The 21,257-nt window shown below is 42.5% G+C and overlaps 2 protein-coding genes across 4 annotated transcripts in view; one reads left to right on the forward strand and one right to left on the reverse strand.

Moving 5' to 3' along the window:
* The window catches only part of rec8b (REC8 meiotic recombination protein b), a 12,609-nt gene extending 6,618 nt beyond the window's left edge, over positions 1-5,991 (reverse strand). The window contains exons 1-8 of one of the 2 annotated variants that reach the window (XM_042068042.1): positions 5,558-5,991; positions 4,560-4,628; positions 4,337-4,479; positions 3,485-3,560; positions 2,634-2,745; positions 1,975-2,047; positions 1,646-1,719; positions 1,127-1,205 (exon numbers count right to left, since the gene is read on the reverse strand). In XM_042068042.1, the coding sequence (XP_041923976.1) occupies positions 1,127-1,205; positions 1,646-1,719; positions 1,975-2,047; positions 2,634-2,745; positions 3,485-3,560; positions 4,337-4,479; positions 4,560-4,628; positions 5,558-5,613 (682 nt within the window). In that variant the 5' untranslated portion in view covers positions 5,614-5,991. The remainder of the gene's footprint in view (positions 1-1,126; positions 1,206-1,645; positions 1,720-1,974; positions 2,048-2,633; positions 2,746-3,484; positions 3,561-4,336; positions 4,480-4,559; positions 4,629-5,557) is intronic. The other variant, XM_042068041.1, reaches the window with a different exon arrangement.
* A 258-nt stretch (positions 5,992-6,249) lies between these two features.
* Positions 6,250-21,228, forward strand: pdcd6 (programmed cell death 6). Of its 2 annotated transcripts, none has more exons than XM_042068080.1 (6): positions 6,250-6,448; positions 9,321-9,382; positions 15,261-15,305; positions 17,939-18,106; positions 19,415-19,524; positions 20,046-21,228. In XM_042068080.1, exons 1-6 carry the CDS (start codon positions 6,366-6,368, stop codon positions 20,142-20,144), a joined length of 567 nt encoding a protein of 188 aa, XP_041924014.1. In that variant the 5' UTR covers positions 6,250-6,365; the 3' UTR covers positions 20,145-21,228. The 2 variants fall into 2 exon arrangements, with proteins under 2 accessions (XP_041924014.1, XP_041924015.1); XM_042068081.1 differs by having other exon boundaries at positions 17,939-18,097.
* The last annotated feature ends 29 nt before the right edge of the window (positions 21,229-21,257 follow it).

The raw sequence follows: 21,257 nt of genomic DNA on the forward strand, positions 1-21,257 counted from the left end.
CCTTTCACACCGCTGTGTAGATTACGATTCAACACTATTTAAGTCAAGTCAACACTATTTGTGAGTTGTGCCAAATTGTAAATTATCTAGGCAACAGTAGACTGTCAAGGATGAGACCAACCTAGGATCTATTTCAGAATTAGCTACTTTTGGAATGGTCATTTGACATTCAACACATGACTTAAATGCCACTGCTCTTCATGTTGGCTAGTGGTTTTAACTGGGCAATCTGGGGCAAAACTGGTAAACATAAATGGCTCTGCTTTTTCTACATCTACAGGGCATTATAGAGACACTGGAAACGTGCAAATTGAGCTAACATTGCAAGGACAAATTCAGTCTATTAGAAATTAAGTCTATTAGTCTTTTACATTGGTAGTAAATTCGTAGTACAATCGCTACTGAAATGGAGAGCTAAAGCAGCTGCTCCTCTTTCTCAACCACAATGCATCTGTGTGAGTCAAATACTACTGGGACAGGCCTGCAATCAGGGATGAATGATCAAAGTGCCCCAAGCACAACTCTAAGGAGGTCAGTAGTTGATCCACTTTTAAAATGTAGGTTTATATTACACATATCCGTAACTGGTCACTTATGAATATCACAAAAGATGAAGTGCTATGACTTACTGAAAGCGTGCCACTGCCAGGGGCATTTATTGGTACAATAAGAAACAAGCAGATTTATCAGGGTCACTTGTTTTTTACCAGATTTGGTTGCTTAGAAACAAGGTTGCATTTACATGTAAAAGGGAAATACAAATCTAGTGAGTGGTGTTTTTGAACTATCGGCACAATGTCAAATGAGGGTTATCAGGGTCCCTCTCTCACTCTCTCCACTCTATTAGAGCTCATTTAGGGGTGTGTAACACGCTGCATAATGATAAGGCTCAGAGAGTGAAGATCCTTCTTGTTTGTGCTTTACAAAGGTTGCATACTGAAGTGCCTGATACAATACAAAGGGGACAGCTCCTTTCCTGCTCACCCTGGAACCCCTGTGTGTGTGTGTGTGTGTGTGTGTGTGTGTGTGTGTGTGTGTGTGTGTATGTATGAGTGTGTGAGAGTGTGTGTGTGTGTGTGTGTGTGTGTGTGTGTGTGTGTGTGTGTGTGTGTGTTATCCCTCTCACCCTCCATCAGATGGTCGCTCTCCCTCAGCAGCATGTCGATCTCCTGGGCGGTGGGTTCCACCAGCTCAGCCCCTCCATACTGACGCACAAACACCAACACCAACACAAACAGGATGAGACCTAGAGGCACTAGGAGCTTTCCACACACAGCACAAAACAGCTATTGTGAGGGAACACATACAAAAGCTATTTTGCAGTCAATTTACTCCCCTCCCATCTGCGTTCCTGATGCAATGTGCTGATTGGCTGGAATTGTTTATCGCTCCGCCTGAACGAACACCAAGAGTTTCTGAGCCCGCACACTGAGTAAACAGCTAGAGGACGGCTAGGAGCAATTCGTTTAATTTGACGAAAACTTTATTGGAGTCCAAAAGTTTTCTCTCCCTTTAAATGGAAGCAAACTAAATCTAAATAGGACACCTCAAATACCTCTACAACAGGTATATCAGAGCACCATGAAGCTCACTAAAAGTGACTGAAGTGTGTGCCACTGCAGAGGCTACAGCTTAGTTAGTTTACCTCAGGCATGCGCAGGGCTGTCAGCTCATTTTCCCTTAGAGTGATGCACTCCGGGGACACCATGTGGCCAGGAGCTACCGGACCAGTGGAGAGAAAGAGAGGATATCGGCACTCATAGGAGTGTTCATAAGCAACAGTGTGGAAAAGAGATCAGAGGAGAGGAGAGGAGAGGAGAGAAGAGTTGTGGGAGAATCAAAAGACACACACACACATGATGGAAGAGGCAAACCCAAGGACGTGAGACCAGGATCTCCTCAGGGTGTCTGTTTGTGTGTGTGTGCGTATGTGTGTGTTTTTGTGTTGGGAGCCTATCCCACCCTTCCACTCACCCTCAGCCTGGGATCTTCTCGGGGTCTTCACCGGAGGGCGCTCAGGAGTATGGACCTCCAGGAACCTCCAGGACTGAGGAAAAAAACACACCGACACTCACAGGGTGCAATCAAGAGTTCACACAAACGGGAACTATTCACGGAGAGGAATATTGATTTGCTGTTGGTCTGTCCTTGAGTTGTGATTCTAGAGGGGGCGCCACGTCTGAGTTTGTGGAGTGATTATCCATTCATCTCTGATTCCCCCCCCCTCTGGTTTAACGGCATGTAGTGATTTAAGACCCGTCCTTTTTATGCCAAAAATAAACAGAAAACACCCTTTGCCACGGCTGCATTTCTGCTTCTATATACACCCTAATCTTTTTCCATCAAGAGAAACCTTGTTTAACTTGCTGCATATAAGTTGTATGCATAATAACATACTGCATAACATATTGAGAGAAAGATATTTAAAATACTGTAAGTATATGTATGCAAGCGATATGAATCACTTTGTATAACATGACCTTAAGTCAGAAAATGCAGGTTTGTATTCACAGGCATCTGAAGCCACAGTGTGTGTTTGTTAGTGTGTGTATGTGTGCATGTTTATTTATGTGTGTGTGTGTGTATGTGTGTGTGTGTTCTGTGCGTGTTTATGTTACCTAAATGTGCATTACCTGTGCCAGTTGATATGGGCTTGGCAACTCTGGCTCTGAGCCCATCACTCCAAAGAAAGGCTCCATGGCCTCCTCCATCAGAGCCTCTGGGTCCGGGTTATTTAGGGCCAGTCTGGAGAGAGAGGGATCGGAGGAGAGAGAGAGAGGAGAGAGGGATAGGAGGAGAGGGAGATCAGAGAGGAATGGGAGGAGAGAGAGGGATCGGAGGAGAGAGAGAGAGGAATGAGGGATAGGAGAGAGAGAGAGGAATGAGGGATGGAGGAGAGGGAGATCAGAGAGGAATGGGAGGAGAGAGAGGAGAGAGGGATGGGAGAGATAGAAGAAGGAAGAGAGATAACAAAGGATAGAAGGGGAGAGAAGAGAATAGAAGAGCGAAAAGTAGAGAGGGAGAGAGGGGAGACAGTAGGGTGGATAGGGACAAAGAGGGAGGAGGTGTATGAAGAAGATAGAATAAGATTAATGTATACATAGATGGATGTATAGAGAGAGGGAGAGAAAAGAAGAAAAGAGAGAGCGAATGAGGTGGGAACGATAAGGCAAGTGAAAGACAAAGACAAATTGCAGCATAAAAAGGTAGGTGTATATTATTTGGGTATGAATATTTTACACATGAGCATTTAAAGTAACAAGGAAAGAGGACTGAACGAGAGATTGAGAGAGAGAGAGAGACAGAGAGAGAGAAGATGGAGAGAGCAAAACAGAGAGGTACAAACAGGAGGAAGGGGAGAGGGAGGAGAGTACATGGCACAGGCTATCATTAATAACCCTGCCAGCCATGCACAGCGCCATCAGTAACAGCGACACCTCAGGGAAGGAGGGTGTGTGGAGGTGAGTGTGACTGTCCAGCTCACCTGTCGGGCTCCTGCATGTCGATGCGGGCGTGCTTTGACGAGCGGAGCAGCCTCTCGATCGTCTGCTGAGCCTCCTCTACACATACAAATACATACACACACACAGTGAATCGCAATTACAATCCCATTCCCCAAACATCTCAATTGTGTCAGTAATACAAAGAGCTTTAGCAAATGACCCGCTCACATTGGAACATAATTCTCTAGCAATTATCTCGGAGTGTGTGTGGTTGGTGTCTTTATCGCCCCCTAAAAGCCTGAATGGCAGCATGCTTGAGAAATCGCTAACTTCATTTTTTTTCGTGATTAATGTCACCGATGTTAAAAGTCTATTGATCTGACTCGCTTATCAGGGCTAAATTGATCCAATTACATGCCTGATGCATGTTTTTTTTGTTATCAGTGTAAGTGCATGGGGAATATCTGTTAGATTGATGCTAATGAGCTTTTGAGTTCATTTGGGGCATGTGGTCTTATGGGCCTCTCTCATTGTCCTTGAATTGCGTGTTCAATCACAACATTAACTGAGATCTTTTATGGCCTTGCAGGTTCTTCAGAGCTGAGTTAAATTCGATATCTGGTAGGATGTCTTTACAGCTGCCTTGGCATATCTGGTTACTATCTCTGTGGGGCTGAATAGCCTATACTGACTGGAGCCTTAACGACCTCATGTAATATGGGCAATCAAATGCTCTCCTCTTATATGGAGACATAGAGCAATTGTAAAAGACGGCAACTACTACTATAAAACAACAAATAGCATTCTGTTTTTGAGACATCAACTACACAACTGTGGTAATTGGATAAGGATTTATCTAGAAGTATGACTGTTTCCAGCCTCTCTGAGCTCACCCAGAAGGAAGCCACACTGGCGGTGGTAGACAATGACAACACCATAGTGTAGTTGAGAGGACAGGTAGAGAGAGAAACGTGGTCGAGGCAGACTCGGGTGGACAGGGGGTACCTTCACCAACACATACTCAATGATGTCTTCACTACAAGAACACACATAAACATTACAGTGAGATTTTATGTCATACTGCTGTGTGTGCTTATGTGGTTACGTTAGTCTTACCATGTTCGTATGACGTTTACTTTCAGAACCTCCCTTCTAGTGATCCTTATACCCTTGGTGGCTGCCAACCTAAAGTTACAGCAATCATAACACAAATAATGTTAACAATAACATTACATTATTGGGGACTACTTGTTTATATTTTATCATGTAAACAATGCAACTTTTTTTTATGATAGCCTAGCCAATGTTTTAATTTGTCAAGCAGCCCATTCATTTGTTCACTAGATGTCAAGTCAAGTCAAGTTTATTTATATAGCGCATTTCATACACAGAGGTCATTCAGTGTGCTTTACATAAACAATTAAGCAAACAGTAATAGCAGAGAGGGCTAAAGCGGAGCTAGTAATCAAGGATCTTTCGGTAATAGCAAACAAAAGCATAAGGGCAAGATGTCATTATCATCCAATAGCCTGTGTAGTTTCTTGACAAGGAAAATGAAATCCAAAATCCAAGACGGGGGGAGCCGTCAACATCGACCAATAATCCCATTCCAGTCGGGAAAAATGTGTTCAGTAAATTGGCAATATCGCCACAACTTTGAAAAATAAGAATGTGTATGTCGTGTGCAAGTTGTGTAAAACGTAATTCTAAAGTAATCAAAATATGTTACATGTTTTGGGTAATCGGATTACATTTAATTGTACATTTGATTGCCATTAATTTGTAGTCAGTAATTGATGACATTTAAAAGTAATGACCCAACACTGGCCATGGATAACAACTTAACCCGATAAGACCCAAACAATGTTTAAGATCAAATTAACTGCGCTTTATAAAGTTCACTTACCTCACAGCACAGATAAAAGTAATTAACGTTAGCATTAACATTAGCTAATGTTAGGCTAGCTGTGTTCACTTTACATTAACATTAGGTTATCAACATCAGTTTCCACGTCGATGTGATTTTACTAAAATATTTTAAAATGATTTACCCATATTTTATGATCAATCTTGATGGTTTACTGGCTTTGAGCCCTACTCTCTCACTCACTCACCAGATTGTGGAGAAGCAGCCTGACTGGTGCTGCAGGACTTCAGGGTAGTAAAACATTTTTCCTGAGGTAAAAATTCAAGTTACAGCCGATATAACTTGTTTTCACTGCTTCTGGAAATAAATGTGAGTTAGCTGAAGTACGTAATTGTAGAAAAGCTAGATTGTGTTGTGTCTGTATTGCCAAAACTATCTTCGGGTTGCTGTATGTTACCAGAGTCCGTCTGATACCATAGACTGTAAAAAAATAGTCTGATACTGGTGTGGTAAAGTTTAAAACTGGCACTGCCACGAATATGATGAGTAAGTTTGCCGCCACTTCATTGACCAATCATAAACTAGGCCTGGCCCGAATTTAATTTTAAGTGAACAAAAATATCGATTAATTTAGAAAACACTGAATTAGTCATAGTAGATCAAATACCATCAAATATTCAGCACCAACAAATCTATGTGGGGTTCAACAACATGGTAATCACCTAATGTTATTCCCTTGTTAGACTCTGGTTATTCTCAGTTTCTAAGTGAAATGTCATTCATACATGAACAAAGTATATTTTCCACTGGTCGTAAAAGAGCCCCACCCAATTAGCACACGCTGGCAGTCAGCGAACCAATCAAACTCCCGAGAGTACCCTGGGGAGTTCTGAGTGGGCGGGCCTATGACGTTTCTTCTTTTTTTTTTATGGGGAAACGAGCAGTTGCATGCCACGCCTCTGCGTGAAGAATGTCAGAGTCAGATTGAAGCAAGTTGAAGGAACATATTTGTTGGCGAAGCACAATTCCTTGGCGGAGAAGAAGGAACAGAGAAAATGGCTTATCATAATCAGTACCGACCACCTCAATATAACAGCGCGCCGCCAGATCAAGGTTTTCTGTGGAATATATTTCAGAGGTGAGTGCAGCAGGAACGCTTTCTTGGTTCCGCATGCGAAATTAACGTTATAGCTTCAACTGCAGCTACGTACCATAGCGCAGATTGGGTTCTGACAACTCGTTTACCGTTAGTAAACCATTGAATGCGTTGTCCTCCGTTATTTCAATCGCAGTGTCGCTTGAAAAGTTACTACAGCTCGTTTTAGGACGGAGAGGAGATGTTCTTCTGGCAGTAAGTAATTGATGTGTCATAGTTTCTCCTTTATATACAGCCAGCACTATCATAACTAACGTAACATGAAGTCGTGTCCGAGAAGTTGGTTATGGTTAATCGTCTTTTCACATCCTAAGGGCAAGGCCTTGAAAATGCATGCTCTTGATTTTCACGTGTTCGTGACACATTAACACTAACACGAACTGCAAACTAATTTCGAAAACGTTTTCTGTCCGTTTAACGTAGGTCAGCTGTCAGTGGTAGCAGTCTAAATTATTGCAAACTTCCCGTTCAACTCCCTTTTCACAATGAGTTCCAATTTTGTGTAGAAGAAGGGGAGTGGGTTGACTAGTTACCCCTTGTGGTAGTAACGAGTTATGTAATACTGCAGAGGGTTAGATAGCTGCTTTCTCACAACATTACATTAACTTGCCGCGGGGTCTGAAGACGTGAGTAGTTCGTGGAAAGAGAAAAGCAAGCAATGCATTGCAAGCAATCACGTTTAAACTGTGTAAACTTTACACACTGAGTATTCAAGCATTCAGATTCTTCCGGGCAGTGCTAATGTAGTAGACTCATATTCATTCCTTGGTCATATGATTTGAGTACGGTCAAAGGGCTAAATCAATGAGTCACACCAGCTCAGCCTCGTCTATTATTGTCACTTCGTTTGACTCATAGACTCAACAGTCTATTGACTTGACTCAGAATTCCATCTGCTTTCGCTCCACCCATGATCACGACTTTCCATGACAAGCATCCACAAATCTGAACAGGTAGGCTACTGTAGATTTAGGCTTCTACAGATGAATCAGATCCGGATTGAGCCGACTGTCTATGGCTGCTACTGCAGTAAATCGTTTAACAAACCACCTCAAAACGCCAGAGCGTTTTTACAGTGCTCTGGCAGAAATAACATGAGGGAAACATTTTGTGGAAAATCAGTGTACAACTTGGCTTTCCTCTGCTCCATTACAGCGCAAGGAAAGAACAGCCTTTGTTAAAGACAAAAAAAAATCTTGGCACATCTGCTTTATCTAACATTTGTGGGTAGTCCACAGTGGGAGAGAAAGACAGATGGGCTTGCTGGAGGGGTAAAAAATATGTTTGTTTTTTTTTGTCTCCAGCTACCCCATTCTTTGTGTAAAACTCTGTATCAAAAACTGTGAGAATATGACGGATGTGTAAAGTATGACTGAATCTGTGTTGGGTTTCTGTTTCCCTGGGTTGTTCAGACAGGTCCTCTTGTACCTCCCGTCCCAAATATCCATGGGTGCTCCTTGTTTGGGAGGCAGAGGTGGCCTCACTAGAGGCTACCGGTTGTGTTTTCCTTTGGGGCTTTCCCGGTCAGGACTGCAAAAAAAAAAAAAAACACAGGATTTGTTGTTGGTATGCAGGACTTGTCAGGTTGCTAGGGAACATGTGAGTCATGAATTGGCTGTATGTGTTCAACAAGGGCGGTTATTTTATGACCAAAAAAATATGGGGGGGGGGGGGGACTGGCCTATTTCTTCCATTCCAGCTGATTGCAAATGTTTCTCACTCAAGGCACTCTCTTAACTACCAAAAGATAAAAACGACTACACTTTAATAAATAGGCCAATTGTGTGTGCGAGAAACTGTCCAATCCATTTGCATCTTTCTTCTTCAATTGTACTTTCCATCAACGCATGAAGACACCCAAGACATCTACCTTAAATCTTATTAAAAAGATTAGATTAGATTAGATTCAACTTTATTGTCATTGTGCAGTACAAGTACAAAGATAACGAAATACAGTTAGGACTTATTGGAGGAATTATTGGTATTTCATATTCCAAAGGTTGTCTCTGTAGCTAGCCCTCCACCCTGTTCAGGCATTCTTTTGTGCCCCAGACATTCCACAAGTGAAGTCAATTTATGCTAGCCTAGAAATCTAGATGCGCTCCTAGCGGCAGCAAATTACATTTTCTGCCAGGGCTAGTCTAGCAACTCTCCGTTGGCTTGTGAGCTCCAGAAATTGAAACTCAATCAGGCCAATGAAATCGTGTATAGAGTCGTTAGGTGGGCTTAACATAATGATTGATGGCAGAGTTGCAACGGTTTGGCTTGAATTCCCTGCTACTTGAAAACAAATAAGATGGTTGTTGCTGTTGGCGAACAGTGTGACACGAGTTAAGCTTTTATTAAGTTGGCAAACGTTTGAACTAGCCAACTAGCTCCGTTGGTGGGAAACGCATGGGACTCATAGCGCTGCCGCTGTCCTTGCGTGCAGAGGGAATTTGAAAGACAACTGATTATGCCGCCCCTCGGACTGAGCACTGCGAATGGTGAGTGCCCAGACCCTACATTTTAATGTGGGTCTGGCTCGTCAGGCTAAATTTATGCCTCTCTTACAACCTGACTGACACACTGGCAGGACTGCACAGGGCTGTTGTGTTGTTGTTACCATAGTGAGGTGCCATTTTTCCTCCATTTTTCTGTAATGCAGTGTTTACACACGCATGTGATCCTGTCACGGCAATGTCACTTGGCTAGTTTTCTCCCTGTGCTGAAGGATACTTTTGGTTTCACTTTACTTCCCCGCTTTGACACTGTGAGGGGGTGGGGGGGTAGAGAAGTGCTTCATTCTTGTGAAGGAGATGCAGGCGATGTGGTTTCACTTTACATTCATGCAGCCTCTTTGTTTCCTCTCCAGGGTTGACAAGGACAGAAGTGGTTCCATATCAGACACAGAGCTCCAGCAGGCGTTATCGAACGGTATGGTTACGATTTCTCGCCCATTTGCAGCAGCCACACCTCTCCAGCTGTCCTCGGTTCAACAACTCTTTGACCATTGGCTTGTGCTATTATGAAATGTGTTGTGACGCGTTGTTAAATCAGTGTTCCTTTAATAAGGCTAAAACTTTATACTCCAAAGGGGACCATATTGGTAGGCTATAGACAGACCGACGCTGTGAAGCAGACAAAAGCACGACTGTATGATTCAGGAAAACAAGCACTTCCTAAACAAGGCAGGAAATGGCGGTCTGTTTCTGTCACCTGATAGGCCAGTCAACACTGTGGTTTTTTTATGTTGGTTAAGAGGGGTGGCGACAAGCATACCTCATCTTGTAACAATCTTCAAACAAGGCTTTGACCGAATTTTCCTATGGAAATGTTGTCTGTCTCCACAGTTTTAGAGCATGACCATTGCATTTGACCCTGACCTGGTGTGAACCAAACAGGAGCTAACGTCCAGACACATCCAGAGGTGAACGGGCACAGAGTCAGCAGTATGCTGGTCCATCTTCCACCTCTGGTAGTGGTACCACGTGGTCGTAGTTTGAATTGGCTGTAGTGGGCACAAAATACTGAAGGTTGACCTTCAAAAAATGGCCCAGTATTAACTGTAAGTGCTGCAGTGTAAGCCTTGCATTGCACCCAGTTTAATTAAACGTCTTTCAAAAAAAAATACTCAGCCAGCATGCTTTGGAGTTGTGTCTGATTATGCACACAGCCATGGGGGCTTGGCTGCACGATAACCAGTTATCAGTGAGAACGCAGAAACAGATACTCTGTCCCACAAGTGAGTGACACCATTAAGTGTAAGAACATTAGCCGGACAGTAATCTCTGTGTCTGTGTGTGATGTGAGTGAATGCATGCGTGTGGAAACGATCAAGTGTGTGAGTGAATATGTGTATATGAGTTTGTGCAGCTCTGTGCTTAGTCTGTGCTTAGTCTGTGCTTTGTGTGTGCTTAGTGTGTGTGTACTTGTGAACGTGTGCCGCTGTAAGTATTAGGTGCTGTCCTCGGCTGTACGGTTCAGTGGCCCAGCTGCTCCTGGTGCTGTCAGCATGGCAGCAAAAACGGCAGAAACCCAGCTGGCTCTCTGTGTGTCCTGTGGGACAACAACATACACACAAACACAGACCTGGAGTCAGTCCCTGAAACACAACATCTAACTCCCTCAAGATCTGATCTGGAACCAGTGCTAAGCTTGTATACAGTATAGCCTATTATATTCCTATCCTGTTCCCCAGCCAGTACTGCTACCAGATCCATATCTTATTTGAGCTAGATATAATCTGTTTAAACTATACCTGCAGTATTTGAAATGGCAACACGCGTGTTTCCCACTGAAACATATCCAACTAGAAAATCCACCCAGGCTTTCTAATGCGGTATGAAAGAGCTTAAACACTTGCTTGACCTTTGTGTGTCCTCCACTTCTAGCCTCTCTTCTTTTTTCTTTCTTTCTCTCTGTCTCTCTAACTCTTTTTTTTCTCTCTCAAATTCAAATTTCAAACAAGCTTTATTATTAGCATGACCATAGCGCTGTACAGTATCAAAGCATTTGTGTATCTCCCGCTGATCTCTCTCTCTCTCTCTCTCTCTCTCACTTGATTGTGTTTCACCATCTCTGTCTAATTAAAGGTGATCTCCTTTGGAGCCGCTGTCACCGCTGGCGTATTTACGCCCTGGCCAAAGCTCCTCTGCTGCTGCTCTCAGCGTTTGTCAGGGTGCAGATTTACGTTTCCAGTCATTTTTTAAATGGGACTGGAAGAGAGCTCAAGTCTCTGCACCGCTCAAACAGTCTGTGTGGAGGGCTCTTTGGGGAAGATTTGTGTGAGTGTGTGTGTGCGTTTCAATCTGTGGGGGAGGAGGTGTGTGTGTTTGTGTGTGTCTATGGGGGAGGAGAACTAGAGGAGGCGAGGGGGAAGTTAAAAAAGGAGAAGGAGGGGGAAGTTAAAAAATGACCAGGCTGCAGTTGAGCATCTCATGCCAGCAAGCAGCACCAACGTCAGGCAGGCTGACACTGTAGCACAGCTGCATTTGTGAACTCCTGCACCTCTGAGTCCTCCTCCTCCTCTCCTCTGCCCACCACTGCCCGCCCGTCACCATGTTGTGCCCCCCGTCCCACGATGATTCAGTCAGACTCAGCAGTTGCCTCACAGAGCTTGGCGTGAATCAGCAAATCACTGCTGATACGTTTTTGTTAGCCTTAAAATGATGCTTAGCATCTGTATTACTACAGCTGCAACGTGTTTCCCCGACTTGGCTCTCGCTACTACAGGGGTGCTTGACTTAACCTCTCAAATATCGAGCAGGACAAACATGTCAGGGCCCATTAGAGATGAGAGTATGCCAAACTGTGGCACAGTTGGTATGCTGACACACGCCCTGGAGACACTGTAGCCTGGCACAGCGGCTGGGTGTTGAGGTGGCATGGTGGCACAGCACACTTCACTGCTCTAACTTACTGCTCAAGACGTGGAGCATTTTGTGTGCCCCCTAGCCAAGGTCACAGGCTCCTTGCACACAGCCGAGCGTGAATCATGGTTATGGGCAAGGCTTTAACTGTATCATAGATTGCTTTAGTTGCAAGTATCCCATATAGGAGCTGCAAACCCATATCCTCGTCAAGCTGTTGTTAAGGTGCATGTATTGCATGTAAGACGGAACTCAAAAAGCATAAGAGTCGAATGCTTTGGGCAAGTAAGTATGATGTTTCTATTAATACTTAAGTTGTGCCCAAATATATGGGGGCAGCTTTCTGTACAAGGATTTTAGCCTAGTCCTTAGCCTAGTCCCTAAAAGCTGTTTTCAATAGAGATTATAATTTTCACTTTCACCTTTTAGATGAGGACTAGTCTTACTGGTAAACCGGTGACTGCAATTTTATTTCCACAAGCATGTTAAGCGGCAAGATGTTTTTGATCATTTTATAATTTCTACTGTCCATTTCTCATCAGGTGATGGGCTGAAAGGCCAGGAATTTGAGAGTTTTGTTTGCTGGTGATAGGTTTTGCAACATGGAAATTAGATTTATTGATTGATTGGGTGGGTGCCCTGAGAGGCACCATTTTCTGAAATCTCCGAATTACTTTTGAATGTTGATGTGGTTATTTTCCAAGACCTACAATAAACTTTGATGGTCCTTCCAAATTTACCGCCGTAGAGACCTGGGGCACCATATCTGCTGTTGAATTCATGACCCATGAAATAACTTGGTTCTTCCCATTTGCTGGTGCAAGTGCTGTTGCCTCCCACTGTGGCGATCAAGAGAGCACTGGTCCCATTGCAAACCTCCTTTTCTGTGTGTGACATCATGCAAGTATTAGCTGGCGCACTAAAATAAAGAATGGGGATGTTCAGAGCCCTGTGGATGAACATTAATATGGTTTATTACCTTAACTAATAGGCTGTGTGTGTGTGTGTGTGTGTGTGTGTGTGTGTGAGAGAGAGAGAGAGAGTGTGGTGGCTAAGTGTGTGTGTGTGTGAGTGGTGGCTAAGTGAATATGTGTGTGTTTCTGTGTGCGTGTGTGTTTGTGTATTCTCATTAAGTCTCCACATTGGCCTTGATGCTGTCAAGCTCTCAGTAGGTTTGAGTGGAGAACTGTGGGGTTCAGTGTGTTAAGGTGTGTACGTGTGTTTATTATCTGAATGTGTGTGTGTGTGTGTGTGTGTGTGTGTGTGTGTGTGTGTTGACCTGAGCTCAGTCCTAACCCAGTACAAAGCAGCCTAGAGCGGGGTGGTGTTGTCCTCTTGGACTCTGTGTGTGTGTGATGTTGCCTCTGAAGGCCTGTGAGTTTATGAGTGCTGCCTTAATTCCATCCACCCCTCTACACTGGGATGGAGGGAGGGAGAGAAGGAGGGAGGGTAGAGGGGTGGTGAGAGAAAGAGAGCCCACTGTGCTGCAGGACAGAACCCTCTTTGTGACTGCAGCCAACACGGCATGAGCACCAACCTGCTCCCTGTCCTTGCCCACACACACACACACACATACACAAGCAAAGCATACAGGAAAGTACACACACATGCACACACACACTTACGAGTATGTAATTACACACAAGACTACACACTGTATTAACATGCATGTCCCCACAAATACAAGTATTTACACACTCTCTCATTCACACACACACACACACACACACACACACAAGCAAAGCATACACGAAAGTACACACACATGCACACACACACTTACAAGTATGTAATTACACACAAGACGACACACTGTATTAACATGCATGACCCCACAAATACAAGTATTTACACACTCTCTCATTCACACACACACACACACACACACACACACAATCTCTCTCTTGCCATGGCACACGCTATGCACAGACACATACACACACTCACACACACACTCACACACTTACACACGCTTGGTGGCGTAATTATTGACCCAAGCCACCATCAGAAGTTTACGCCACATTTCTTTTGACACTCTCTGTCCTCTTCAACACCACTGGTCAGTCTAACTTAACGGCTGCTTGGCTGAACTGTAAATATGTTGGTCTGTTGCTAATTTTTCCCTCTTTCCCTCTTATTTTCCCTTCCTTTCTTTCTTTCCCTCTCTTCTTGCCATTTCTTCATTCCCCTTTCTCTCTTTTCCTCCTCTATCATTTACACACTCCCTCTCTCTGAGTGCTGTCATGGATGTTCTTGTCAGTCTCTGCTCCACCAGGCTGAGGAACTTTTCCTGGGGCAGTCGGGCTAGCGTAGCGGGGCTAGTTGGGACAGACTGGTGACAGCTTCCTGCAAACTTTCCTGTGGCTGGATAAGCTGAGAAAGTAGTTCATCTTCTCCTCCGCAAATCCTCCCTTCCCCCTCTGCTCCATCCTCTCACACACACTCTCTTTCCCTTTAATTATTCTTCCACATTATGCCCCCCCCCCCCCCCCCCCCCTTACTGATTTATTTGAGTTTTACCTTAGTTTTACCTCAGTTCTTTTTGTCTGCTATTTGGATTTCTTTGTTTTCCGTATTCCTTTTCTTCATCATGTATATTGTTAATCAGTTTCCCTTGACTACATAGCACATACAAAATTAAGTGACTTGACTTGGCCTTACTAAGACACTCTGAAGTTATCTTTCTGTTACATCTGCATCTATTTCTGCCACATCTCTTCTACTCCTCTTTCCGTCTGAATACTGTTCTTTCTAGCTCTCTCTCTCTCTTTCTCTCGCTCTCAGTTTATACATCTCTCTCTAACATACATACAGTACACACAGACAAACACACAGACACACACACACACTAACACACACACCCCATATCCCTGTGAGAGTGTAGGTAGCATAGGAGAAGTAGCTGAGTCAGTGGAGGTTTGGAGGATTTATTTTTTGTGACGGGGTGGTGCGGCTCTCCTGTCCTCCCTGTTGTGTTTCCCTCAGCACCCCGTGCGGCTACCGCTGCTCAGTGCTCAGTGTGGGCAAGTACAGATAAGAGGAGCGAGAAAAGAGATTGCCCCCCCTCCCTCCTTCTCTACAGGATGATTCTTCCTTTTTATAATACTTTTTTTTTCAAACCTCTTTTCTTTCAGTAGTAATTCTCAGGCAAGAGGGTCATTTTACGGTCTCTGCAAACTTTTCCCCTCTCCGTCACCATCACTGTCAGTGTGCTCACTCTCAGAAAGCACATTGAAGACAAAATATTAACAATCACATGTATAGCAATAAATGTGTGTGCCTATGGCCATACTTAGAGCTTTTGCTAAAGGCAAATGATTTTATCATTATGAAAACTTGCAGCTGAATAAAGATAGAACATATTGATGAATGACATTCTGGAAAAAGGGGGCTTGAGTTTGTTTTATAACCTTGTTTTATGTCTCAATATTTCTTCCCTTCAGGTACATGGACGCCTTTCAATCCAGTGACTGTCCGATCTATTATTGGTAAGTCTCCTTTCCGTTCTAGTTATGAGCCCCAACGGTTAAATAGTTCTGTCCTGAGTTGCCATGCTCCTGTTTGTGTGTTTGCTGTGGAAACTACTTCATTATCTCATTAGATTGTCACACAGCTATGACAAACAGTTCTCTATGGGTGTTTACGTCAAGGTTAAACAGTAACATACAGCTGTCAATAGCAAGAAAAGAGGAGGTGTGTGTCATGGCGGGTGAATTCTTTTCTCACAAAAGAAGCTTGTCATCAGTGACTAAACCTTTCCTAGTTTACATGGCTAGTTATGAAATGTAGGTAAATTCATGTGAGGTAAATTCTGCATTTTAATTGTTTTGCAGTGTTTAAGTTGTTTTGTTGTATTTCAGTTGTTTTATATGTACTGTAGGCTATGTTGATATTGAGGTATTCACTCCCTCCCTGTGAACATCAAAGCCTAAATGATTGTGCACACCAGTTGAACATTCGCCGACATGAAACCTATAATTATGCAAATAAAATTGGAAGGATCAGGGAAGCAAGGCAGCAGCTTACATAAAACTTCTTTGGTGTCTCAAGAACATTTATCACAGTCCCTGTGATGCATGCTTATGGATTCAATTAAAGACATGATGTAGGCTTTTGCCAGCCATTGTGTCAGCCATAATATTAGTAACAGTATTATTTTTTGTATGTCAAAGCTATACTTTATACTCATTCTTCAAAAATGTGCTAAAATCAGTGATGAGTGTATGCAGCAAACATCGGTGTGTAGCAAACCGGTGAAATGAAATGTTAAAGTGTCACTCCGGAGTAAAAACAACCTAGGGTCTATTTACGGTAGTTTAAACTTTTGATTGAGAGCAAATTTGCATTATTTGCATTGTCACTGATTGGGCTTACAGTGATGCTTCCTGGCTTTCTGGTCTGGTATTGACAAATTAGCGGGCTCGTTCCATCGAATCAGCGCTGCACAGATCTGGCTAAACGTAAGCCATGGTTGTATTGAAAGATACAAAGATTTCTTCCTACAGATACAGGTCTTGTTATAACCTCTCTGCACTAGGTGTGACGATACACACACGTTACCATAAGACTGTCAGTAGACCCTTGTAAAAGTGGCGTGGCTCCTTGAAGAGTGTGACATCACTCCCTCCACATAGTTTTGGAGAAGGAGTTCATGTGCATGGGAAAACTTTTTTTTCCCAGTGAAAACATCATAATTTACGATACTTCATGTGGGAATAAGAGGTGGGAAACTGGGGGAAGATTTTGCTACCTGAGTTGCCCAGTTGGGGGCTCGTCGTCACTTTTGTCGTCACGTTGTAGTTCATTTTTAGTCCTTGTGGACTTTCAATTTTAATGTGAACTTGGGAATTTGACGTTTTTGTCACTTGAAAAATGCCTTCTTTCACAAGCGTCTTACACCATATCTTTAAGAAAATACAGTTGTTTATTTAAGATTAGTGAGCATATGCTTTAATTTTTGTTGTGGCCTGTAAGTCTTTCAAAAACGAATGACCGTAGCAGGAAGTGTATCAAAACAAAGACACCAGACCCTCTTGTAACAGCTGCACTGTCAGTGCATTCATGCGCATGGGCAAAAAAATTTCAGTAGGGGTCATTCGAGACCGTCAGACCAGTACAGGAAGTGACGTCAAAATGCGTCATACTGGAACTAAGATTCCGGAAGTAGGTACATAATATACTTTACTGTTTATGGAGGATACAGTGGGAAAAACTTGTTTTTTTTTTACAGTCTATGGAAAAATAGTCTCATTGGGTAGCAGCTTTTTATTGTTTTATTGTATTCACATTTATGTATTAAATAATCGATTGCGCCTGATTGTCCACGTGATCTGCCAGAGTCAGCTGGGAGGAGCTCGAAAAGACGACCCTTGCCTGGGCACACCAGCTGACGTGACTCACGGCTCATGACTCACTCACACCCCTGCTCTGTACACTTTCAAAGTTTACAATACTTCGGTTTGTCTATAGAAACCCTCACCACACTACCACGGAAGTGTAATTATATTTTGAGCATTGTTAGGGGTATAAAATAGTGACGTAGCACCCTGCCTGGTTAGCATGACTGTAAGCCCATTCAGTAATAATGCAAATAAACGGTCTTGCTCAAAACACCACCAATGAACATACTTTTGTTCTCAATCAAAAGTCTGAAGTTATTAAATACTGTAAAAAGACCCTAGGTTTTTTACTCCGGAATTCCAGTTTCAAATTTCAGGAATTTGAATACCCACATTTTCATATCTCATTATATCATACTGCAACCTTGCGCACCCAAAGGAAAACATTGACTATAATGATGCTACATCATAACAAAATGTCAGTCTTATAGTAATCAGTGAAGTTGACCATTGTTGATTTGTTTTATCAGAAAAGTTTTAAAATCTGTATGTACATACAGTACATTGTACACAAAAACAGTACAATGTACAATATGTGAAATTGGCCTACGCTATTGTATTTTGATGCCAGTAATGATGGTGGTACTTGGAGAGCCAATTGTTTTCTGAGGTGGTACTCATTGTGAAAAGTTTGAGAACCGCTAGTCTAGAGTGTTGTGATTGGATCCACTTGTCTTATTAAATGTCTTGAAATGAAATGAAATGCTTTTGTGTTTTCTCAGCCATGTTCGACAGGGACAACAAAGGAGGCGTGAACTTCAACGAGTTCGCCGGTGTGTGGAAGTACATCACGGACTGGCAGAACATCTTCCGCACATACGACCGCGACAACTCGGGCTTTATCGACAAAAACGAGCTCAAGCAGGCCCTCACTGGCTTCGGTGAGCAAAGTAATGCTTCTTTCTATTTACCGCTTAACTGGTGCAAGGGAGACTGTGGTTGTCCAGAAGGGACATCTGGAGTTGTATGACCCTAGGTCGTGAAAGGTCAGCTCCGACTGCAAATTGTGTGAATGTCCACCAGTGTTTTAGAAAGGATAACATCTGTGGAGAGACACATTTGTATGTAGGTGTCTTCCTACGCATGATGATCTAGTTAGTAAGCATGACTAAACGTGCCTGCATTTTGTGTGTGTGTGTGTGTGTGTGTGTGTGTGTGTGTGTGTGTGTGTGTGTGTGTGTGTGGGAGGAAGAGTAAGTATTTCTGTTGGTGTGTGTGGGTGTATTTGTGGTTGTGTTAGTGTAATATATTGCTTTCGATTTAAATTAAAAATCTCTACCTTTTATCAAGATGCACATTTTGATCTCATGGGTAGCCAAGCGTGCTTCTGAAGTGCTACTCAGCAGTCCGATGGTTAACTGCAGCTCACAAACACCTGATTAGCATTCCCCGACTCTCAGCTCCAACTGGGGGCCGATCTTTAAGCACCTGAATCTGGGTTGCGCTGATTAACACAAGGAATTTCATATATTTATTGTCTGAATGAAAAAAAAGACCTTGATATTAGTAGGTGGTTTGGGAAAGAATTGGCAGTTTCTAAAAGTGTTAGGCTGCTTTGATCCGGATTTAAAATTCTGGCATTTGTGGAGCTTCTGATTAGTGTAAAATGAAGTGCTGGGAAACGGTGCATAGACAATCCTTTTGAGGTAGAGCATGCTTGGCTACTCATGCTGAAAGACATGATTTGTGATTTTGTATTAGTATCACAGCATGCCGTCTTGCTTTCTTCTACAGGAGGAAGTTGCAAATCTCATTTGTATGCTAAACTGAGTCATTGTACCTAAAAACGGTTAAGACTGAACATGCATGAATATGTTTTGTTACACAAGTGTGCTTTCTCACTAAGACATTTTTTTATCTGCCTGGCTACACTGTTAGGAAAAAAATGGGTTTTCACTGGTCTCCTCAAAGACACTTAGAAGTTAGCTCAGACTCAGAGATCCAATTAGGATTCTCAGCCACCCTTTCAGGAACCTTTCTTTGTCAAGAGACAGTTCTGCAAAGGATACTTTTACAGAGGGATATTTTTCAAATATTGTATTTTCTGACTACAAAAGGTTCTTTACAGCTGAAATTATTCTGAGTGTAACGTTTAATGATCTGCTCTAGAGAGCCAAACAATAAGACCTTTTGTTTATTTTTCTTCTTTAATTGTGTAGCAATAACATTGAAAATATATGGCAAACCTCTCTTCTCAGGTTACCGGCTATCGGATCAGTTTTACAACACACTCATAGAGAAGTTTGACCGCCAGCGAAAGGGACAAGTGGCCTTCGATGACTTCATTCAGTGCTGTATAGTACTACAGGTAAGGGTTGTTAAGATTTACTATGTTGATACTTAATGGGCCATAATTTAAATGCTGGTCTAAAGTCTTAACTAAAGCTTGTTTAATAACTATGCAAAATCTATTTGCAGATTTAATACAATGAGAAAGGTCCTAAGCACAAACAGTGGTGGGTCAGCGAAAAGCGCCACATCATGCTGTTAGTTCATGCACTTTGAACTTTGCTCATAGACTGACTTTGCACTTTTCCCAGCATTTCAATTAGGGTCCAGTGTGTCCAAACCCAGGAAGTGCACGTTTGCCTTGTAAAGTTAATGCATTGCATTCTACATGTGCAGCATTTAGGGGAACAATAGTTTTTAGTTATTCATTTGATCATACATTCATTAGTTTAATTGAAGAACAAAGACCCTTTCTTGTAGGCTGGTTGCTTCTTGATCCAATAATCTCTGATAATCTGATTTACGGGCTGACCATTGTGTAGTTGTGGTTTGACCACACTGAGAACAACATGATGGCATTGTTGGTTTTCGTCCCCACAGAGGTTGACCGACGTGTTCCGGCGGTATGACACAGACCAGGATGGCTGGATCCAAGTGTCCTATGAGCAGTACCTCTCAATGGTATTCAACATCGTATAGCACACAACGGGAGAGAGCGAGAGAGAGAGAGAGAGAGAGCGAGAGCGTATACATAAAACTGGACACAGTACGTGCCAAAAGGAAAAACAAAACACAGAGATCCTCCACCAATGGTCTTCCACAACAAGATGACCAGAACACATCACATCTGGGTTATGGGGTGGGAAATAAGAACTTTTGAAATCAATCTGCTTGTAAGTGGTCACTGTATTGTATTTCTTAATGTTGTTTGTCTTAACAAAACAAAAAATCACAGACATTTCTGAAATGTCTGTAAGTCTGTGTTAAAATGAAAAAAAAACATACATTGTAAATACCATCTTTAGAATATGTTCGCATGCTTGTGTGACCTCCACAGTCAACGTCAAAAAAAAGCATGAACTAATATTTTTCTGGAGGTATACTTTTGCCGAAGCCATGTTTACAAAGACATACTGTGAAAGCAGGGTTGTGCTACGCCATGGAAGACCTGCTTTTGACTTCACTGACATGCCAGCTACGCCATGTTTGTAAAGACTTCTATTTTTAACCTGCAAAAGTACAGTAAGACAGCGTCATATTTTAGGTAGGGTGACCATAAGGCTTTTTGTATGGCTTATTATTTTGTGCATGATGCCTTAAAACTGTAAAAAGGTGCAAACAAAAAAGCTCTTTTATTAAAAAAGTAAAACATTTGGAAAGCCATATTAAAAATATCTTGTCTCCTTATGTTATTCATTATGTATCAAAATATTATAAAAAAAAATATGGTGAACACTAGGTTGTAATGGATAGAGGAAGATTGTATGGTCATATTATTTATAAAATGACTGATGTTGTAGGCCTTTTCAGTGTCTGTGACAATGTCATTGATAATTACATTATAATTATCACACTCTAATGTCACTACTGAAATGATACAGGCCATAACATGTAGGCTACCATTCTGTTATATGCAATTACTCGACAAACTGTACAGATAAATGCATAAGGGATGGATGTCTGTGAACCTATTTAAAAATGATTGTTAAACCACAGCTCAACTTTGCCCTCAAGTGCAAGATTTGATATTACACCCAATAAAGCACAGAACCTTCGTTCCTAATCCTTGTTTCCAACAGGAATAGTTAGTTG

This window comes from Alosa sapidissima, chromosome 17 (assembly GCF_018492685.1).
Source record: "Alosa sapidissima isolate fAloSap1 chromosome 17, fAloSap1.pri, whole genome shotgun sequence".
Classification (NCBI taxonomy): domain Eukaryota; kingdom Metazoa; phylum Chordata; class Actinopteri; order Clupeiformes; family Clupeidae; genus Alosa; species Alosa sapidissima.

Excerpts from the sequence above, each read along its gene's own strand:
- pdcd6 (XM_042068080.1), top strand. The coding sequence starts at position 6,366 with ATGGCTTATCATAATCAGTACCGACCACCTCAATATAACAGCGCGCCG. Across the intron at positions 15,306-17,938 it reads GACTGTCCGATCTATTATTG|CCATGTTCGACAGGGACAAC; the intron begins GTAAGTCTCCTT and ends GTGTTTTCTCAG. Across the intron at positions 18,107-19,414 it reads CACTGGCTTCGGTGAGCAAA|GTTACCGGCTATCGGATCAG; the intron begins GTAATGCTTCTT and ends CTCTCTTCTCAG.